This window comes from Nomascus leucogenys, chromosome 2 (assembly GCF_006542625.1).
Source record: "Nomascus leucogenys isolate Asia chromosome 2, Asia_NLE_v1, whole genome shotgun sequence".
Classification (NCBI taxonomy): Eukaryota; Metazoa; Chordata; class Mammalia; order Primates; family Hylobatidae; genus Nomascus; species Nomascus leucogenys.
Window position 1 is genome coordinate 37,362,938 of NC_044382.1, and position 19,863 is coordinate 37,382,800.

The 19,863-nt window shown below is 43.8% G+C and overlaps 1 protein-coding gene across 4 annotated transcripts in view; it reads right to left on the reverse strand.

Moving 5' to 3' along the window:
* LOC100590761 (protocadherin gamma-C4) overlaps positions 1–19,863 on the reverse strand; it is a 181,074-nt gene that overhangs the window by 158,108 nt on the left and 3,103 nt on the right. The window contains exon 1 of one of the 4 annotated variants that reach the window (XM_012504806.2): positions 11,918–14,587. The exons of 1 other annotated variant lie outside the window; for it this stretch is intronic. In XM_012504806.2, the coding sequence (XP_012360260.1) occupies positions 11,918–14,341 (2,424 nt within the window). In that variant the 5' untranslated portion in view covers positions 14,342–14,587. Of the gene's footprint in view, positions 1–646; positions 3,210–6,848; positions 9,539–11,917; positions 14,588–19,863 lie in introns of those variants that run through there. 2 more of the 4 variants (XM_012504805.2, XM_012504812.2) reach the window with 2 other exon arrangements.

Genomic DNA, 19,863 nt, shown 5'->3' on the forward strand with positions numbered 1-19,863 from the left:
AGAACTCTAAATACATTTATAAAGAGCTAAGAATAAAATGACTTGAAAATATAGTATCGCGTATCAACTAAGAAAAGGCACTGCTATTGCTAGGTGTTAACATCTGGGAAACAGGTCTCTTTAGCAAGATTTGCCAACCATACAGAAATGCCAACAGTAAAGGTTGAAAATTAAATTGCCAAGACTACTGAGCAATCAAGAAAGCAATCTCCATCTATCTAGTACCCCCTCCCCCAGTAGATACCATCACTAGAACAATGAAAGAAAATCAAAATTACTTACACACCAATGAGAAGAAAATGCAATATATAATTTTTGTTTGTTTTTTTAGACAGAGTTTCCCTCCCATCACCCAGGCTGGAGTGCAGTGGCACACTCTTGGCTCACTACAATCTCCACCTCCCGGGCTCAAGCGATCCTCCTGTCTCAGCTTCCTGAGTAACTGGGACTACAGGCGTGTGCCACCACACCCAACTAATTTTTGTAGTTTTAGTAGACAGGGTTTTACCATCTTGGCTATGCTGGTCTCAAACTCCTGACCTCAAGTGATCATCTGCCTCAGCCTGGTTAAGGGCTGGGATTACAGGCTTGAGCCACCGCGCCCGGCCGCAATATATAAAATTTAACTAGATTTGCAGAAACTCACGTGCGAAGACAAAGAAGGGTCATAAGCGATTTTGTGATCTTCATTACTGGCACATACAACCATAGAAGGATCATCACACAGCAGATCCTGAGGGGGAGCCATTTCCGGTGTCAGGTTGAGAAAATTAAACTCTGTCTTTGCAGAATGAGAGGCAACACATAGATTGTAAGAATAGGGCAAAGTCCCCTCGCTGTGGTTGGGAGGAACCCCGGGCCCAGACTTGGAGCTGAGACCCGTTTGAAAGCAGCCCTCAGTGTCGAGGCTGGAGGAACGTCGCAGGCGCAGGGCGATCGCTAGAATCACCGCGAGGAGAAAGAGCACTGAGATCAAGGCCAAGGCCACCACCAGGTAAAACTGCAGTTCCGTCTGGGGGTCAGAGGGCTCAGGGCGGTCGCTGAGGTCTGGCAATACCTCTTGCAGGCTATCCGCGAAGATTAGGTGCAGCGTGGCGGTAGCGGAGAGTGGCGGCCGTCCTCCATCACGCACAGCGACCAGCAGGCGCTGGCGGGCCGCGTCCCTGTCGCCCAAGGCACGCGCTGTGCGCACCTCACCCGTGCGCAGCCCCAGGCTGAAGAGCCCGGGCTCGCTGGCCTGCAGCACGTGGTAGGAGAGCCAAGCGTTGTGTCCTGAGTCTGCGTCCACCGCCACCACCTTGGTCACCAGGTAGCCGGGCTCTGCGGCGCGTGGCACCATATCGAAGAGGGCAGAGCCATCAGGCCCCAGGGCGGGGTACAGCACCCGTGGCGCATTGTCATTGAGGTCGCCCACTAACACGCGCAGGCTCACGTTAGCGCTGAGCGCGGGGAAGCCCTGGTCCCTGGCCTGCAGCGTGAGCTCGAAGGCGCGCAGCTGCTCGTGGTCGAAGGCGCGCTGCGCGAACACCACCCCGCTCTGCGGGCTCACGGACACGTAGGACAACAGCTCCCGTGGCTCCAGGTCACTGGCCAGGATAGAGTAGGAGACGCTGCCGTTGGGTCCCAAATCCGGGTCGGAGGCGCTTACTTGTGCGATAGAGGTGCCAGGTGGGTTGTTCTCAGCCACGTGGACTACATAGGAGGCCTGATGGAAAACAGGTGCATTGTCGTTGATGTCGGAGACGTGCAGGGTGATGCTTGTCCTGGAGGAAAGGGATGGTTTGCCCTTGTCGGTGGCTATGATTGTGACGTTGTAGTCTGCTGTCTGCTCCCGGTTTAGGGCTCCACCAATCACCAGCTTGTAGTAATTCTTCGAGGTGGATTCTAATTTGAACGGAACTTCTTCCTGAATATAGCACGTCACCATGCCATTTTGCCCAGAATCCTTGTCTCGCACTTTTATGAGGGCTATTACAGTTCCAAGGTCTGAATCCTCTGGAATCTGGTTAGAGAAGGACATGAATGTCACCTCTGGGGCATTGTCATTCTCATCAACAATTTCTATTTGAACATTACAGTGAGCTGTGTGTACTCCTCCATCCTTGGCTTCCACGCCCAACACATATCTACTTGTCTCTTCAAAATCCAATGTGCCATTGGTTGTGATGTCGCCGGTATTTGGATTGAGATTGAAGAGGCTGGTACTTATTGGGGAATTGAGGAAGGCATAGGTGATCTCTGCATTAATGCCCTCATCCTGGTCTGTGGCCAGCACCCGCAGCACGGAGGTTCCCCACGGTACGTTTTCTTGGAGGCTAACCCTGTATACCTCCTGGCTAAACACGGGAGCATTATCATTGGCATCGGTGACTCGGATCCAGATATGGGTGGTGCCGCTTAGAGGCGGGTCCCCGCCGTCCATGGCAGTCAGGATTAAGCGATGAGAGCTCTGATGTTCCCTGTCTAGAGGTTTTTCCAGCAGTAATTCCGGATATTTACTTCCATCAGGACTTTCCTTCGTTGACAGAGAGAAGTATTGATTGGGGTTGATGGTGTATAACTTCAGTGAATTGCCTTCCACATCTGCATCTTGCGCAGAATCCAGAGAGAATTTTACCCCGGGTAAGGCTGACTCACAAATTTCTAAGTCAATGCCTTTTGCAACGAAACGTGGTGCATTGTCATTAATATCTTGGATTACAACAACCACGTGGAAAACATTCATTGGGTTTTCAGCGACCGTTTCGAATTCTAGTGCACACACAAGTTTCCTTCCGCAAATCTTCTCTCGATCTATCCTACCGTTCACTAACAAATCCCCGCTCTCCAAACTAACGTTGAAATAATCCTCTGCACTAACCCGCAGATTTCGAGTTGGCAACTCCCGGACACTGAGCCCCAGATCCTTGGCAAGGTTCCCCACCCGTGAGCCGTTGGCTAGCTCCTCTGGAATCGTGTATCGGATCTGCTGGGAGATGGCCCCGCAGAACAAAGACAGCAGGAAGGGAAACAGTACCTGACTTTTCATCACTTCGGCTTCTCTGGCTCTCTGCATTTCAGGAACTCTCCGCGGAGCTTCTTTCCTCTGGGATGTTTTCTAAAAAGCAATGGCAGCTCCCTGGACTTCTGTGATCTGAGCTTAGGACTTATTAGTTAGGCGCTCGAGGGTGAACAGGAGCAGCGTCTGTGCTCAGTGCACCGGACAAAGCAGGAAGGCCTCCTGCCTGACGCTCCTGCAGAATTGAGAAGCCTTCACTTCCTTTTGGTCGACAGCGGCGCCCAGAGGTTGTCTTGGAAAACTGCACAGTGCCTAGCTATTTATCCTCAAAGCACAACCTCTTGAATCTATGCACCCTGTCTTTAATTTGCTGGAAGGAACCAAATACTCACATTTTCCCCTTTACATTTCAATTTTCTAGTTTGTCATCATCAAATAAGGGTCTTCATCATTTCGTATTCTTTTTTCATTTAAAAAAATTCACAAGGTACACTGCCATTTTTTTCAGTTTTGGGGGCAAAAAAAATCTTCAGTGATTTCACCATATTTACAAACTCTGGCATGACTGCTGTATCCAAATAAGTGAATTGATAATTTTTATTTATATTTTTAGTGGACTAAAATACCTACCTTTCTGTAAATTCATCGGAATCAGTTCCCTTATCTAGTATTTTAAATCTCTCCATATATATGTTATCAATTCAATAATACTTTTCAAAGATAGTTTTTGCAAAAAAGATGAAATCACAGCCTTATGATTATGTTAATATGTTTCTCTTCTTTATAAAATATAGGTAATCTTTCCAGTTAAGTAGGGCAAAGTCTGATATTTTGTTAAAGGGGCCAATTTAGTATTGGGGTACACATACATGCTTTTATGAAGGGGAATCTCATATAATGTACATTTGTTTTATGAAACCAGTGCTTCTTTTTTATATGAATGTATATGAAATACTCTAGGCTGGGTGCAGTGACCTGTGATCCCAGCACTTTGGGAGGCCAAGGTGGGAAGAACACATGAGGTCAGGAGTTTGAGACCAGCCTGTCCAACATGGTGCAAGCCGTCTCTACTAAAAAAATAAAAATTAGCTGGGCATGGTGGCGGGTGCCTGTAACCCCAGCTACTCGGGAGGTTGAGGCAGCAGAATCACTTAACTCAGGAGGCAGAGGTTGCAGTGAGTTGAGATCATGCCACTGAAGTCCATCCTGGGTGACAGAGCAAGAGTCTGTCTCAAAAACATTCTCTATAATGCCAATTCTCAGCTCCAGCTGACTTATACCATTAATGAGCAAAACGAGTTTGACTTGACCACTGGTAAATATTGGAGAGGTATTCAGAGTTCTTAGACACCCAATTTTGGAACTTATTCTGTAGTTCCAGGCTTAGAACCAGTCTTGGTTCAAAGCAAATCCCTTTATTTCAAATGCATTACCAAATGAGATCCAACTCAACAATTTATTCTACTATTTTGCAGTGCTCACCCATACTCATACTCCAGTCGAAACAGCCTGTTATCTGTTTTCTTAAGATACCTTTTCACTTGTTTCCTTGCATCATGCCTTTATACTTTCCATTCCTTTTATTATGAACTTCTCCTCCCTTTCTCCTGTAATGGATTCTTGCCCGTTCTTCAACAAAATAAAAATAAATCCATTTTAGTGAAAATGGGATGTCTGAGATCTTCCATTATCTGTACAAGTAGGTGGAATTGTATGGGTTCCATATTCTCAGTGTATTTTCATGACACATATGTAGGCTATGTTTCATATAGAATTCTTAGAAATTCTCTTTGAGCATCCAAATTTCCCCTGACACTAGCTAATTAATTTTTTTTCTCCTTACAGGGAAAGTGATACTGATACTATAAACATTTTTTTTTTCTAAAAATGATATGCTAAAAGTTACATGCCTTTTTCTTTTGAGACAGGGTCATGCTATGTTGCCCAAGTAGGTCTCGAAGTCCTAGGCTCAGAAGTCCTCCCCTGGCTATGGGCCTTTTAAATTCTGTGATGTATTTCCATGTTTGAGTGAGAATACACCTTACTCTGCTTACAGCTTTTGTGTTCTGGCCCTGTTGTCTCATACATTTAAATGTGCCTTTTCCTAATATATTGAGGGAGGAATCTATTCTTTTGTTTGAGTTCTAATAAAACATATTTTGGTCTAATTTTGGATGACTCTCATATGGTTTCATGAGTGAAAATAATTTCATAAATTGCAGAATAAGCCAACAATTTCTGGCTCAAGAAAGTTGTAGAACATGACAAAGGAAGGGACTTCTATTCCATTGTTGGAAGAGATTGTCTGGAAATCTCCCGCAGAGGCTGAGATATATTCCTTTACATGTTTTTAATGTCCTTCTCAAGGGCAAGAAATATCACTCCAAGGCTCATAATAGTTTAGCTAGGTGAACTTTACACCCTCAGGCAAAATGTTGAAATCAATATGAATACACACGTAAGCATATACTTTAGGCATATATGACAGGCACTATAGGTAAAACCATTTGACCAGCCTCTACTATTTTTTTTTTTTTGAGATGCAGTCTCTCTCTATTGCCCCGGCTGGAGTGCAGTGGCCCAATTTTGGCACACTGCAACTTCTGCCTCCTGAGTTTAAGCAATTCTCCTGCCTCAGCTTCCTGAGTAGCTTGGATTACAGGCGCCCACCAGCATGCCTGGCTAATTTTTGTATTTTTAGTACAGACAGGGTTTCATCATGTTGGCCAGGGTGTTCTTGAACTCCTGACTTCAAGTGATCCACCTGCCTCAGCCTCCCAAAGTGCTGGGATTACAGCATGAGCCACCGCACCCAGCCTCTACATTTTTATTCTCCAATTTTTGTGTTATTGAGATGAAAAGAATAAGACCAGGCATGGTGGCTCATGCCTCTAATTGCAGTACTTTGGGAGGCTGATGTAGGCAGATCACTTGAGCTCAGGAATTTCAGACCAGCCTGGGAAACATAGCAATTGCCCTATCTCTACAAAAACAGAAACAAATTAGCTGGGAGGGTGGCTCGTGCCTGTAGTCTCAGCTACTCAGGAGGCTGAGGTGGGAGGATCACTTGAGTCTGGGAGGTCAAGGCTGCAGTGAGCCGTGATCATGCCACTGCACTCCAGACAGAGTAAGACCCCGTCAGGAAAGAAAGAAAGAAAGAAAGAAAGAAGAAAGAAAGAAAGAAAGAAAGAAAGAAAGAAAGAAAGAAAGAAAGAAAGAGAGAGAGAAAGAAAGAGAAAAAGAGAGAGAGGAAGGAAGGAAGGAAGGAAGGAAGGAGGAAAGAGAGGGAGGAAGGAAGGAAGGAAGGAAGGAGAAAAAAAGAGTGTCATCTGTCTTGGAAGGAGTCAAACATAATTAAATTTCATGGGCACATAAAATATCTTCTATTCATATGTATTTTTACTTGTATGTATCAGGATAAGCTATATAGGTTGGAATGACAAACTCCAAAGCACAGGGATTTAAAATGAAAAAGGCCTATTTATCACAGGTATACAGACCAGTGTTGTGTTTCTGTCATCATAGTTACTCAAGGACCCAGGTAGAAGGAGCAGTCACAATTTCAAATAGTAACTTAGAGATCTGAAAATTCTCACAGTGGCAGATTCCTCTAGGAAGTGACACTTTACTTCCACTCACGATGTATTATTTTTTCCCTAAGCCCACTCAACCATAACCAGACCAGGGAGTGCAGTGCTACCATAGGCCCAGAAAGAAATGGGGACAAATATTTAGTCAAAGGACTAATGACAACCTCATGGCTTTATTTCTCAAATACATATGTGTTAAAGCTTTATAATAACCACATTCTCATATCTGTTCTTCATAATATTCAAAGAAATAAACTCACCTGAAGTAGGTTGGAATCTCCTTTCATTTCAAGTAAATCCTGAGTTATCAGAAGAGGTTCGCTTTTCTCACAGCTCTCCTGGCTGATGAGCGTGTCCGCATAGTTGGGCTGGGGGAAAATCAGGTGGCTCTTCCGCGAGTCCGCAGTGAGGGAGACCTCGTGGGAATAGGTCTGCAGGAAAGCCCGAACCCCGTCCACGCCCACAAAGTGCGAACCGGGCATGCTCGCCAAGCCGCCTCCCGAAGCCTGTAGCAGGCGTGACTTGTGCCAGCGCCGCAGCCTGAGCGCCAGCAGCACGATGACGAAGGCCAGGAAGACGGAGGAGACCGCGGCCACCGCCACCACCAGGTACAGAGTGAGGTCTGAATCGTTGGGTTTGGCGGAGGGCTCGAGGCTGCCCAGATCGGCCAGGATGTCGGGGATCCTGTCTGCCACGGCCACGGTGAGCGTGACAGTGGCGGACAGAGGGGGCTGGCCGTGGTCCTGGACGGCCACCACGAGGCTCTGCTTGAGCGAGTCTCTGTCCAGCAGGGCTCGCGCCGTGCGCACCTCGCCCGTGTGCAGACCCACCGAGAAGAGTCCCGGCTCGCTGGCCTTGAGCAGGCGGTAGGACAGCCAGGCGTTCTGGCCCGAGTCTCTGTCCACCGCCACCACCTTGGTCACTAGGTAGCCGGGCTCTGCGGAGCGGGGCGCCAGCTCCACGCCAGTGGAACCGTCTGTGGGGAGGTCGGGGTACAGGATCTCGGGCGCGTTGTCGTTCTGATCCAGCACGAACAGGTTCAGCGACACGTTGCTGCTGAGTGGAGGGTTCCCGCTGTCGCTGGCTGTCACCAGTAGCTTCAAGTCTCTAAATTGCTCGTAGTCGAAGGATCGCAGCGCGTATAGGACGCCAGTGTTGGAGTTGATGGAGACGTAGGAGGACAGGGGCGCCCCCTGGAGGGTATCCTCGGTCAATGCATAAGTGATGCGGGCGTTGTTGTTGCTATCTGGGTCCTGGGCGGTCACTGAGAAGATGGAGGCTCCTCTGGGGTTGTTTTCTGGAATGTAGGCGGAGTAGGATAAATGAGGGAAGGTGGGTGGGTTGTCATTGATGTCAGTCACATGCAGGGTGATGTGAGTTTCTGTGGACAGTGGCGGGCTTCCCCCATCTGAGGCTCTCAGACTAATGTTATATTCTGATATTTGTTCGCGGTCCAGGGAGGCGGCCGTCACTAAGCAGTAATACTGATCTATTGATTTTTCTAACTTAAATGGCAGATTTCCCAGGACAAAAACTTCAACCTGCCCATTCAGCCCAGAATCTCGGTCATGCACGTCGATAAGAGCAATTTCTCTTCCAACGGTGCCCTCTTCTGGGACTGAGCCTGTGAGTGACGTGATTGTAATTTCTGGAGCATTGTCATTCACATCCAGAACCGTGACTAGAATCTTGGCTCTTGAAAGAAGACCTGGTCCATCCTGTGCTTCAATTTTAATTTCATAGAACATGGCATCCTCATAATCTAGACTTTTTAATATTGATACTTCTCCACTCACTGAGTTAAGATGGAAAATCTCAGCGATTTTCCCAGGCATTTTATCTAGAATATAAGACACTTGAGCGTTGAATCCCTCATCAGGGTCAGTGGCATTCACCGTGAGCAGCCGGGTACCCACAGGCACGTTCTCCCAAACACTTACACGGTACTCAGGCTGAGTAAACATTGGTGGGTTGTCATTTGCATCCAGGACTATCACTTGGATGTGCAAGTTGCCAGAGTGGACAGGGTCTCCACCATCAGAGGCAACCAGGACAAGCCGGTGAATTTCTTTTTTCTCACGGTCCAGGGCCCGCTCCAGCACCAGCTCTGGATACTTGGCCCCCTCAGAGACGCTATTCACAGCCAGGGAGAAGTAGTCACTGGGGCCAAGCTTGTAGTTCTGCAGGGAGTTCATGCCTACATCTGGATCAAAAGCAGTTTTAAGTGGAAATCGGGTTCCAGGAACCGTTAGTTCACCAATTTTTATTTCCAATTCCTCTGTTGGGAAATTGGGAGCATTATCATTAATATCTTTAATTTCTATTTCTACTTCAAAAAGTTTCAATTTATCCTCAACCAGGATGTTAAATTTTACCAGACACAGCGGGATCTGAGCGCAGAGCTCCTCCCGGTCTATCCTCTCCGCGGTGACCAAGCTGCCGCTTCGCGGATTTAGAGAGAAAAGCTGCATCCTACCTCTGGAGACGATGCGGACTCCGCGCTCCGCCAGCTCCCGGGGCTCTAGCCCCAGGTTGTTAGCGATGTTGCCCACGAAGGAACCTTTATCTAGCTCCTCAGACACCGAGTAGCGGATCTGACCGGAACCTGTTTGGCACAGCGTCCCCAGGAGCGCGCACAGCAGGGCCAGTCCTCTGCCATTTCGGAAACTCAGGCAACTGGTCATTTCCTTTTCGGTGAATCGCTTTCTCTGAATTCGGTTCCAGTTTCCCACGACGGACTCCAGTCTTATTTTCTCAAGAAACGAAGTCTTTTACGGGCTTAATCCACAGGTCAAACAGCTGGTTGACTAAGAGGTGAGGTTGGCAGCCGCCCCGGATCTTCTGAGTCTGATTTGCTGGTTCTTTGCATTTTAGGAGCGAGGAAATGGTGGACTAGTTCTCAGCTGCGTTCTCCTTCTTGAGTGGTAAACAGCGACACTAAGAGGCTTAACCGTTTACTGCATCCTCTCAGACAAACACAGATTATTATTTTTGAATTATCCAAGACCTGAAATCCTTCTTGTCAGAGATACGAGGACTAGTGTTGATTGAACATAATTGAATTGATATATGTTAAACAGTGTGACCTCAAGTTATCTTTCTTGGGAATCCATGCGCTAACCTTAATGCCACCAATATTGCTTCAAACATAGTGGAGTTAACTGTTTTGAATTGTTCAGTTTAAGAAACACACAGTAACAAAGAACTGGCCCTAAGGACCAACACAACTATTAAAAGACGTGACCACCACTTGTTCTTCCACCACTGAACCTTGATAATGTGTTTATTGTTATACTTACTACATTTATCAGGGTTATTTGATAAGATATCCACCTCCTCTTTCACCTTTCCCTCTCTATACTCTTAACTCTCTAAGAGCTGAGACAAGGAAAAAAAGAAAAGAAACACACAGAAATATCAGCCACATTTATACATTATATTTCTTTAAGTATGTTCTTGGTGACCTGATAACTTAGTTTCGATATTTGTTGTTATTTAATATCATTAAACAAACACATAATTAGGTGTCAGACAATATGTTTGGGGATTTAAGGTGAACAATATAGACACAGTAGCTTCCTTCGCAGAGATTATAAGGATATAAAGACAAACAGGGAATTGCAGTGTACTGAGATAATTACCATAATGGGAGAAGCCAAGGGGGTTAGGGGCGCCTTCAATTGGGCCTTTAATGTTAGCAAAGGCTTTCCCAGGAAACATGAGAGGAGTGGATCAGTGAAAAGGCCTGGATGTGGGAAAGAACAGCATGACAATGCCTAGATGTGAGAGAGAAATCACAGACCTTCAGGGTACTGAAAGAAGTTTGCTTTGTTTAAATCTAGACTGTAAGGATGTTTTTTAAAAACCCACAACTGAAACTAGTAGAAATAAGCTTTTGTGTTCCAGAATCTCTTTCCCCATAAGTTTCCAAGCACAGAAATATAAATACAATATATTTGTCATTTCAATCATGATGCATTACATATCTATGCATAAGGCATTTATTCTTGTGTAGTTACTACACACACTAAAATAACTTTGCTTTAATTTTCCTGTTTGTACTTTATTATTCACTTACAAGTAAAGATATTATGACATATTATTCCACAGCGAGTTCCAATTTTACTCATAGAGAATTATGTAATAGTAACCAAAACAACACGTTGTCTCAGAAAATTTTTTCTTTATCAAATGCAACAGAAAGAATCACAGCACTTTGAGAGATACGGTATCACTCAACAAAAGGCTCAATTGGTACATGATAATTTCCAAATAAAAATAAAAAATGATGCCAGTTACATAGAACATTAGTGTGCTTATTATTCTCTGTTATTAAATACATAACCAACATACTAAAAGCCAACATAGGAAGAGGAATGGGAAAAGAAAATTGATCAGAGGGGCACTGGGATTGGGTGAGGGATTGGGAACATTTCTAGCAGCTGCTGTGAGTAGAAACCTTGAGAAGAGAGATGTATAAAGAAGATGGTTCTGGGCAATTGTATGATATGAATCTTTTGTATCTTTTCTTTAAGCAAAACTATATTGAGGATATATATTATTTTAAAGATTAAAAGGCAGTATGGTTCCCACGTATGAGAAAGATAAAAAAAGGGAGAAGTCTGTTCATTACTACTCTACAGCTTTATTATAGAGCAGATGATAAGTCAGTGACTTCTTCAAGAAGCATATAGCCTAGAGGCTAACGTGATTTTTTAAACTAAGCCAAAATAATATGACATACCTTCCTGAAACACTGTAAGGAATGTATATTTCTAAATTTCCACATTTTTAACAGGGAAGGACATGCAAGTTAAGGAAAACAATTTTGCTGCCAAACTGAAACAAATATATTAAGACTGAATGAGAAAGAACTAGCCAACTAAGATGTCTCACTGTTTATATACAGATTCAAATATAAAGTAAGAGTCAGAATTTAAAAGAAGAAAGGACTTGAGTAAACATAAACTCCAATCTTTATATTTTTAACAAAGAAAAAATTGTTGATCCGAGTGGATGAGATGATTTGCCCAGGGATGGAGAAGAAAGTATCAGAAACCAGACACCCTAGTTACTAATGCAGTGCTCTTTGGATAATCTTATGTATTAACTCCTTGTTTACATTCATTGCACAACGATTCTCATGTCTCTTCTTCCTCTTACAGCCTGTGAACACTAAGACCTACCAAGAAATACTTCACCAAGACTCACTTCCTCAAACTTGACCCTACCCTCACGGAAATATGGGGAACAAAATAGATATAGTAAACAAGTAAGTGAATTACTTCAGCAAACTAGCTAGTACGTATGTTGTGAAAAGATAGATTACCTGAGAAAACGTTTCTTCTCTTTCATCTTCGGGTAGAGATTGAGGTGCTGATAAAAAATCCTTTTTCTCACAGCTCTCCTGGCTGATGAGCGTGTCAGCATAGTTGGGCTGGGGGAAGATCAGGTGACTCTTCCGCGAGTCCGCAATGAGGGAGACCTCGTGGGAATAGGTCTGCAGGAAAGCCCGAACCCCGTCCACGCCCACAAAGTGCGAGCTCTGCATGCCTGTCAAGCTGCCTCCTGAAGCTTGCAGCAGGCGTGACTTGTGCCAGCACCGCAGCCTGTGCACCAGCAACATGATGACGAAGGCCAGGAAGACGCAGGAGACCACGGCCACCGCCACCACCAGGTACAGAGTGAGGTCTGAATCGTCGGGCTTGGCTAAGGGCTCGAGGTTGCCCAGGTCGCCCAGGATGTCGGGGATCCTGTCGGCCACGGCCACGGTGAGCGTGACAGTGGCGGAGAGAGGGGGCTGGCCGTGGTCCTGGACGGCCACCACGAGGCTCTGCTTGAGTGCGTCTCTGTCCAGCAGGGCTCGCGCCGTGCGCACCTCGCCCGTGTGCAGACCCACCGAGAAGAGTCCCGGCTCGCTGGCCTTGAGCAGGCGGTAGGACAGCCAGGCGTTCTGGCCCGAGTCTCTGTCCACCGCCACCACCTTGGTCACCAGGTAGCCGGGCTCTGCGGAGCGGGGCGCCAGCTCCACGCCAGTGGAACCGTCTGTAGGGAAGGCGGGGTACAAGATCTCGGGCAGATTGTCGTTCTGGTCCAGCACGAACAGGCTTAATGATACATTGCTACTGAGTGGAGGGTTCCCGCTGTCCCGCGCTATCACCCACAGTTGCAAGTCTCGCAATTGCTCGTAATCAAAGGAGCGCAGTGCATAGAGTACTCCAGTGTCGGAGTTGATAGAGATGTAAGAGGATAAGGGTGCCCCGTGAACAGTGTCCTCCGCGAAAGAGTAAGTTACATGAGCATTGTCGTTGCTGTCGGGGTCATGGGCCGTCACTGAGAAGATAGAGGCTCCTCTGGGGTTGTTTTCGGGAATGTAGGTGGAATAGGATGTGCGGGAGAAGGCGGGCGCGTTGTCGTTGATGTCTGCCACCTGGAGCAAAATGTGAGCATCCGTGGACAGGGAGGGGTTCCCTCCATCTTTAGCGATTAGAGTGATGTTGTAAAAGGAAAACTGTTCCCTGTCAAGGGCTCTGGTTGTAACCAGTCGGTAGTAATTGTCTACTGACTTTTCTAACTTAAAAGGAAGATTCTCCGGGAGTGAACAGGTGGTGAATGCGTTCTGCCCAGAGTCTCTATCATGTACATTAAAAAGCCCAATTATGGTTCCTGGAGGAGAGTCTTCAGAAACTGAGCTAGTAGCAGATGTCATGTAAAATTCTGGGGCATTGTCATTCACGTCCAGAACCGTGACGATAACCTTCGTTCTGGTTAGAAGGCCCGGACCATCCTGAGCTTCAATATCAATTTCATGGAATGTAGCATCCTCATAATCTAGATCTTTTATGATTGTCAGATCTCCAGATGTTGACTTAAGCTCAAATACCTCTGAGGTTTCTCCAGGGCTTTTCTCTAGAAAATATGCCACTTGAGCGTTGTAGCCCTCATCTGCGTCAGTGGCGGTCACCGTGAGTATCCGGGTGCCCACGGGCGTATTCTCTGGAACGCTTATGCGGTACTCGGGCTGTGTAAAAACAGGCGGGTTGTCGTTCACATCCAGGACCTTCACGCAGATGCGGGAGGTGCCAGATAGCTCTGGGTCACCCCCATCAGAAGCCACGAGAAGGAGGTGGTGTACAGCCTCTTCCTCGCGGTCCAGAGCGAGCTCCAGCACCAGTTCTGGGTACTTGTTCCCATCAGCTCCGCTTCGCACGTCCAGGGAGAAGTGGTCATTTGGGTTGAGTGCGTACTTCTGAAGGGCGTTCTCACCTACGTCTGCATCATGAGCATTCTTAAGAGGAATCCGGAATCCTGGCGTAGTGGTTTCACTGATTTTTAGCTCCAGTTCCTCTACTCCAAAGCGAGGGGCATTATCGTTAATATCTGTTATTTCCACCTCTACTGAATAAATAGTCAATTTATCCTCCAGCAGAATGTTAAAATTCAACAGACAGGGTGCGCTCTGAGCGCAGAGCTCCTCCCGGTCTATCCTGTTCGCAGTGAGCAAGCTGCCGCTTCGCGGGTTCAGAGCAAAGTGCTGGGTCCTACCTCGGGAAACGATGCGGACTCCCTGCTCTGCCAGTGCCAGGGGCTCCAAACCCAAGTCCTTGGCGATGTTGCCTACGAAGGAGCCTCTGTCGATCTCTTCCCGCACAGAATAGCGAATCTGCCCGGCCCTGGCCTCCCACAGGGTCGCCAAAAGGAAGCACAGCAGGACCAGCTTTCTGCAGTGTGGCAACTTCTGCAGAGCCGCCATTTCCCGCCTGTCGCAGTTTTCTCCGAGTCAACTTCCAGCATCCAGTGCGGATTCCAATCTTTATTCCTCAGGGTGTGAGATGACCAGCATTCACGGGATCCAGGTCCCTATGGAGAGAACTGGTGGGCTGTTCAACTGAATTTCTCTGGTGTCCTGAAGCTTTAGGGCCAAACCTCCAGCCCCTTGTGCTGTGGGAGCCGTATTGCTGGATTGGATGTCTCGCTGCCTTTTACTCCTTAGGTGGTCAACAGCGACGCTCAGAGGCCTAAATAATTTCTGCACCTGCTCAGGAAAACCTAAGTTCTTGTTTGTTTGCCTCTGTTGACTTTCAAGGTGCTTTAAAGAATCTTACAGCTCTAAGATACCCTAGAATTAGATCTTTCAAAACAGGAATCTTTTTTATCAGGATTAATAAGAATGGTGTAAATGAACATGACCTTGATAATAGTTGCTAGGAAAGTATTATTGACTGCTCAAGGCATTAATCAATGCCACCACTGCCCTTGCTCCAAACATCTTCCATCTCTTATTGTATAATCAGAAGCAGTAAGATCAATTAAGAAACGTTAGCTACGTTTTCTTCTAAGGTTATATATTTTGAACTTTTGTGGTTGATAGCTTAGCATTTACCTTCAAAATCTGCCTTTAAATTATTGAATCATCAGACAATTGGGTACATGTGCCTCCCACTTTGCATGATTGCGGCTGGAGATAGAAATGGTGAACATGATAAACACAGGCCCTGGTCTCAAGTGTGAAGGTTGGAGGAGGACATAATAAAGTAAAGAGAGTGTAATAGAGTATGGTAACTGCTGTGATACGAGGTAAGAAACACTGGGTGATGGAGGAATACCTAGAAAGGGTATCCAGTCTAGATTTGGGGTCAGAAAAGTCTTTTTGAGGGCATGATTGAAGCTGCATCCTAAAAAGTAGGATTGAATCAAGTAAAAGGCTGAAGAAGTGTCCCAGAACCTCTGAACAAATGCTTGAAGGTAAGAGACAGCATGGAACATTACAGAAACAGAAAGCAGGTCTATTTGATAAAGCTAGAGCCGGAAGGGGTTTTTCACCACATAGGAATCAGTCACTCAAAATTGTTTGAAGTTGTCAAGTTCTTTTTCTGATATTCATTTTCCAAGGGTGTAAAATACAATGCAGTGGATGTCTTCTTACTCCTGTTTCATCTTTACCATTTTGACCATTGTCAAGCATACAATTCTGTGACATTAAGTATATTCAAATTACATTCTGGTGTGACCATTACCACCATCCACCTCCAGAACTTTTTCATCGTCCCCAACTGAAACTCTGTACTTATTAAATAGCAATTCCCCATTGCCTTTCGCCCAGTCCCTGGCAACTACCATTCTGCCTTTTTTCTCTATGAATTTGACTAATCTAGGAACTTCATATATGAGGAATCATACAGTATTTGTCATTTTATGACAGGTTTATTTCACTTGACATCATGTCTTTGAAGTTCGTTCATATTGTAGCATGTAACAGAATTCTCTTCCTTTTTAAGGCTGAATAATAGCCCATTGTATGTGTGAACCACTTTTTATTTACCCATTCATCTGTCAATGGACACTTGGGTTACTTCCACTTTTCAGCTATTGTGACTAATGCTGCCATAAACATATGTGTACAAATATCTGTTGAAGTCCCTACTTCCACTTCTTTTGGGTAACAACCAGAGTGGAATTGCTGGATTATATGGTAATTCTATGTTTAAATTTTTGAGGAATCACCATACCATTTTCCACAGCAGTTGTATCATTTTATATTCACCAGCAATGCACAAGAATTCCAATTTCTCCATATTCTTGTTAACACTTCTTTTCTTTTCTTTTATGACAGCAATTCTAATGAATGTGGAGTAGTATCTCATTATGGTTTTGATTTGCATTTCCCTAATGACTAGTGATGTTGAACATCTTTTCATATGGTGTTAGCCATTTGTATATCAAGTCTATTGATATATTGAAATGTCTATTCAAGTCCTTTGCTCATTTTAACATCCAATTGTTTGGGATTCTTTGTTGTTGAGTTGGAGTTCTTTATTCTGGTTATCCATTCTTAGATACACGATTTCGAAATATTTTCTCTCATTCTGTGGGCTGTCTTTTCACTCTATTGATATTGTTCTTTGCTGCACATAGTTTTTAACTGTGATAAAGTCCAGTATACCATTTTTTTCTTTTGTTGCTTGTGCTTTTGGTGGCATATCCAAGAAATCATTGCCAAAAATCAATGTTATGAAGGCTTCCTCTTGTTTTCTTCTAAGAGTTGTATAGTTTTAGTTCTTGAACATAACAACTAAAAGGGTTTTATTGCTTCTGAATATTGCTTCTTTGATCCATTTTGAATTAATTTTTGTATGTGGTATAAGTGGAATTGCCCATTTCTGATGACACTTTAATCTGTTTGCCTTTTGGCTCCTTCCTTGTTGAAATTTTCTCATTTTTACTTTCATCCATTCTTCTTAGAAGACTGAAGAAAAATGTGTTGGAAATAATTGATACCAACTCACAATGTTTTCTTGTAGAGCTACTATGCTATATTTTGCTTTTGTTTTTTATTTTTATTTTTGTGCTTGTGTTTGTGTTTTTTGTTTGTTTGTTTGTTTTATAGAGATTGAGTCTTGTTATACTGCCCTGGCTGGATTCAAACTCCTGGGCTCAAGCAATCCTACTGCCTCAGCCTACTCAGTACCTGGGATTATAGGTGTGCCATTGTGCCTGGCTCTCTTACATGAATCCTAACGTTAGACTTGACAGAATTTTCATTTTCTCCCCACTGGTTTTATTACATTTGTTGTCTGCTTCCATTACTTCATCCTCAGAATTCTTCCATGGTTGCATTTCAAAAATGTATCTCTTTGTTATTTTTTCCATCATTTTATTTTAGTATATACTCATATGTTTTTTATCTTACTTCTTGAATGGCAAGCTAAATTCATGTATTTTAAATAATTTTGTTGCTTTTTAAAAAATTATTGCATTTGTCTATAAACTTACTCCTAATTTGTTTTAGCTGCATCTCACAATTTTTAATAAAGAATATTTAAGTCCTTTTTCTCTGAGTAGTTTTCATTGTCATTGTGATTTTTGAAATCCAAGAGTTATTTAAGGGTGTAGATGTAAATATCCAAACTTTTTCCCCTTTTCTATTTTTAAATGTTTGCTTTGTGATTTAAGTATGTGTTGTAAGGCAAGTATATTATTGGTACTTTGAAATTTGCTGAACCCTTTTTTGTAATGAGTAGGTAATAAATTTGTAGATTGTCTGCTCAAGGATGACTATTCCATATTTGTTGTGTGTAGAACGGATCTATTAGAATCCTAATAGATCAAGCTTATAATTATGTTGTTCAAATCTTCTTTATGTTAACTAACTTTCTTCCTGCGGGGTCTATTATTTCTTATGGAATTATGTTAAAATATTCTGGTATTTTCTAAGCTATATTTTTCGGTAATAGAAGCTCATATTTTTATATCCTTTTGATCATCTGTTCTTTTTACAACTATAGTCAGTTCATTGTTTAAAACCACAATTTGTGTTTGTTACCTTAAATATGACTTTGTTGTTACATTAATATTAACATGACTGCTTTCTTTTTTGTGTGTGTACATATATATTTAGTTTCACTGTTTCAGTGTATTTTTAAGCATGTGTATTATTAGAATATGGATTTTAAAAATCAACCAGTTTTGTAATATTTGTCCTTTAATAGGTAAATGTAGCTCACTTGTATATACACGGAAAAAAATTATGATTATAAGAGCTGAGAAAGTCCAGAACTGAGATATCTTAGTTATCAATTGAGAGTATACTCTTGGTCCAAGCAAAAAATAAAAATAAAAATGCAACAGACACACAGCAAGAATGAGAGAAAGTCTTCAATAGTTATCAGAGAGAAAACAGAGATTACCTTAAAAAATAACAGTGTGTTGATGGAAAGTTTCTCACTAGCAACAATAAATTCTATGAGACAAGTGTGTTTTGAAATTTTGGTTTGTATATTTATTTTTAGTGGAAGAGCTCTGTTTGTTTTTAGTTTTAGTTTGTTTTTTTCTCTTCTACACTATATCCCTCTCTCCTTCCCTCCTGGGTTCAGTGCTCATTTATAATGGTTTTGAAATAGTTTCTATCCGACCTGAGGTCCCAGGCCATAAATAGGTCTCTTAATGACGCTTTAATGATGCACAGCAGTGATATTCTGGATACCACAGCTCACATATGAGATACTTGGTGTTCGCTGTCTCTATCCAGCATCTGTGTCTGTCTCTCTCTCTTGGTCTACACAGCTTACGAAGAAAGCCATAACCACCGGAATTGGGAGGCAGCTTTTATTATTATATTTATTTATTTATTTATTTAACAGGGTGTGGCTCTGCCGCCCAGGCTGGAGTGCAGTGGCACGATCACGGTTCGCTGAAGCCGTGACTTCCTGGGCTCAAGGGATCCTCCCACGTCAGCACCTGCCCCGCCCTGCCCCGCCCTGCCCCGCCCTGCCCCGCCCCTCCCCGCCCCGCCCCGCCCCGCGTAGCTGGGACTACAGTCGCAGGCCACCGTGTCCGGCTTGTCTTGAACTCCAGGGCTCCAAGGATCTTTCCGCCTCAGCCTCTCAAATCGTTGGAAATACAGACGTGAGCCACTGCACCCAGCTAGGCAGCATGTTAATGCATCTTTCTTTTCCTTTTTAACCAGCTGAAGGGTCTCATTGCTTATTTTGGATTCAGGCAGTAAGCCTGGTCCAGATATTTATCTAGTCTGAAGAACTTCTGTCCCTATTACATTGCTGGAGGCAGTTTCCTAACCTTCAATTTCTGCTTTTAAGTCCAAGACTATAACTCACATGGCTTTAGACCAGCTCACCACTTTGCTTTTGCTTTCCTCTTATATTTTATGTATCTCTGTATTTTATTGGAGCAGAGTAAATACATCAAAGCATGAACTTACTCTCCGACCATACTGTTTTTTTCTTCTGAAAAGTTAACACACATTAAAATAGGATATATACTTGATTTTTGTTAGTTGATTTCATTACAGGTATAATGTATAAGTCAGGAGGCTTCAAAGCTATTTCTCAAGTTGCATGATAAATTTTCTGTTGTTCATAAATTACTTAAATAGATGTATTCTTTAGTACAGGCACCACAGCTCACACCTGTAATATCAGCACTTTGGGAGGCTGAGGTGGGAGGATCGCTTGAGCCCAGGAGGTAGTGGCTGCAGTGAGCCATGATCATGCCACTGCACTCCAGCAAGGCCCCATCTCAAAACCAAAAAAATCTGATAATAGAGATAGAATAAAGGGCTAAAATATTCAACAATAATTTATATGAACACAACTAAAAATACTACTTTAGACAATCTTCACCTCTTCAAATGTCCCCAAATAAAATATCACAGTGTCCTGACAGATGACATCTACATTAAATTCAGGAGTAGATAAGCAGGTACTTATAACAAGAAAATTTGAAAATAGTGTTAGTCATTTAAATACTGGTGAGCCT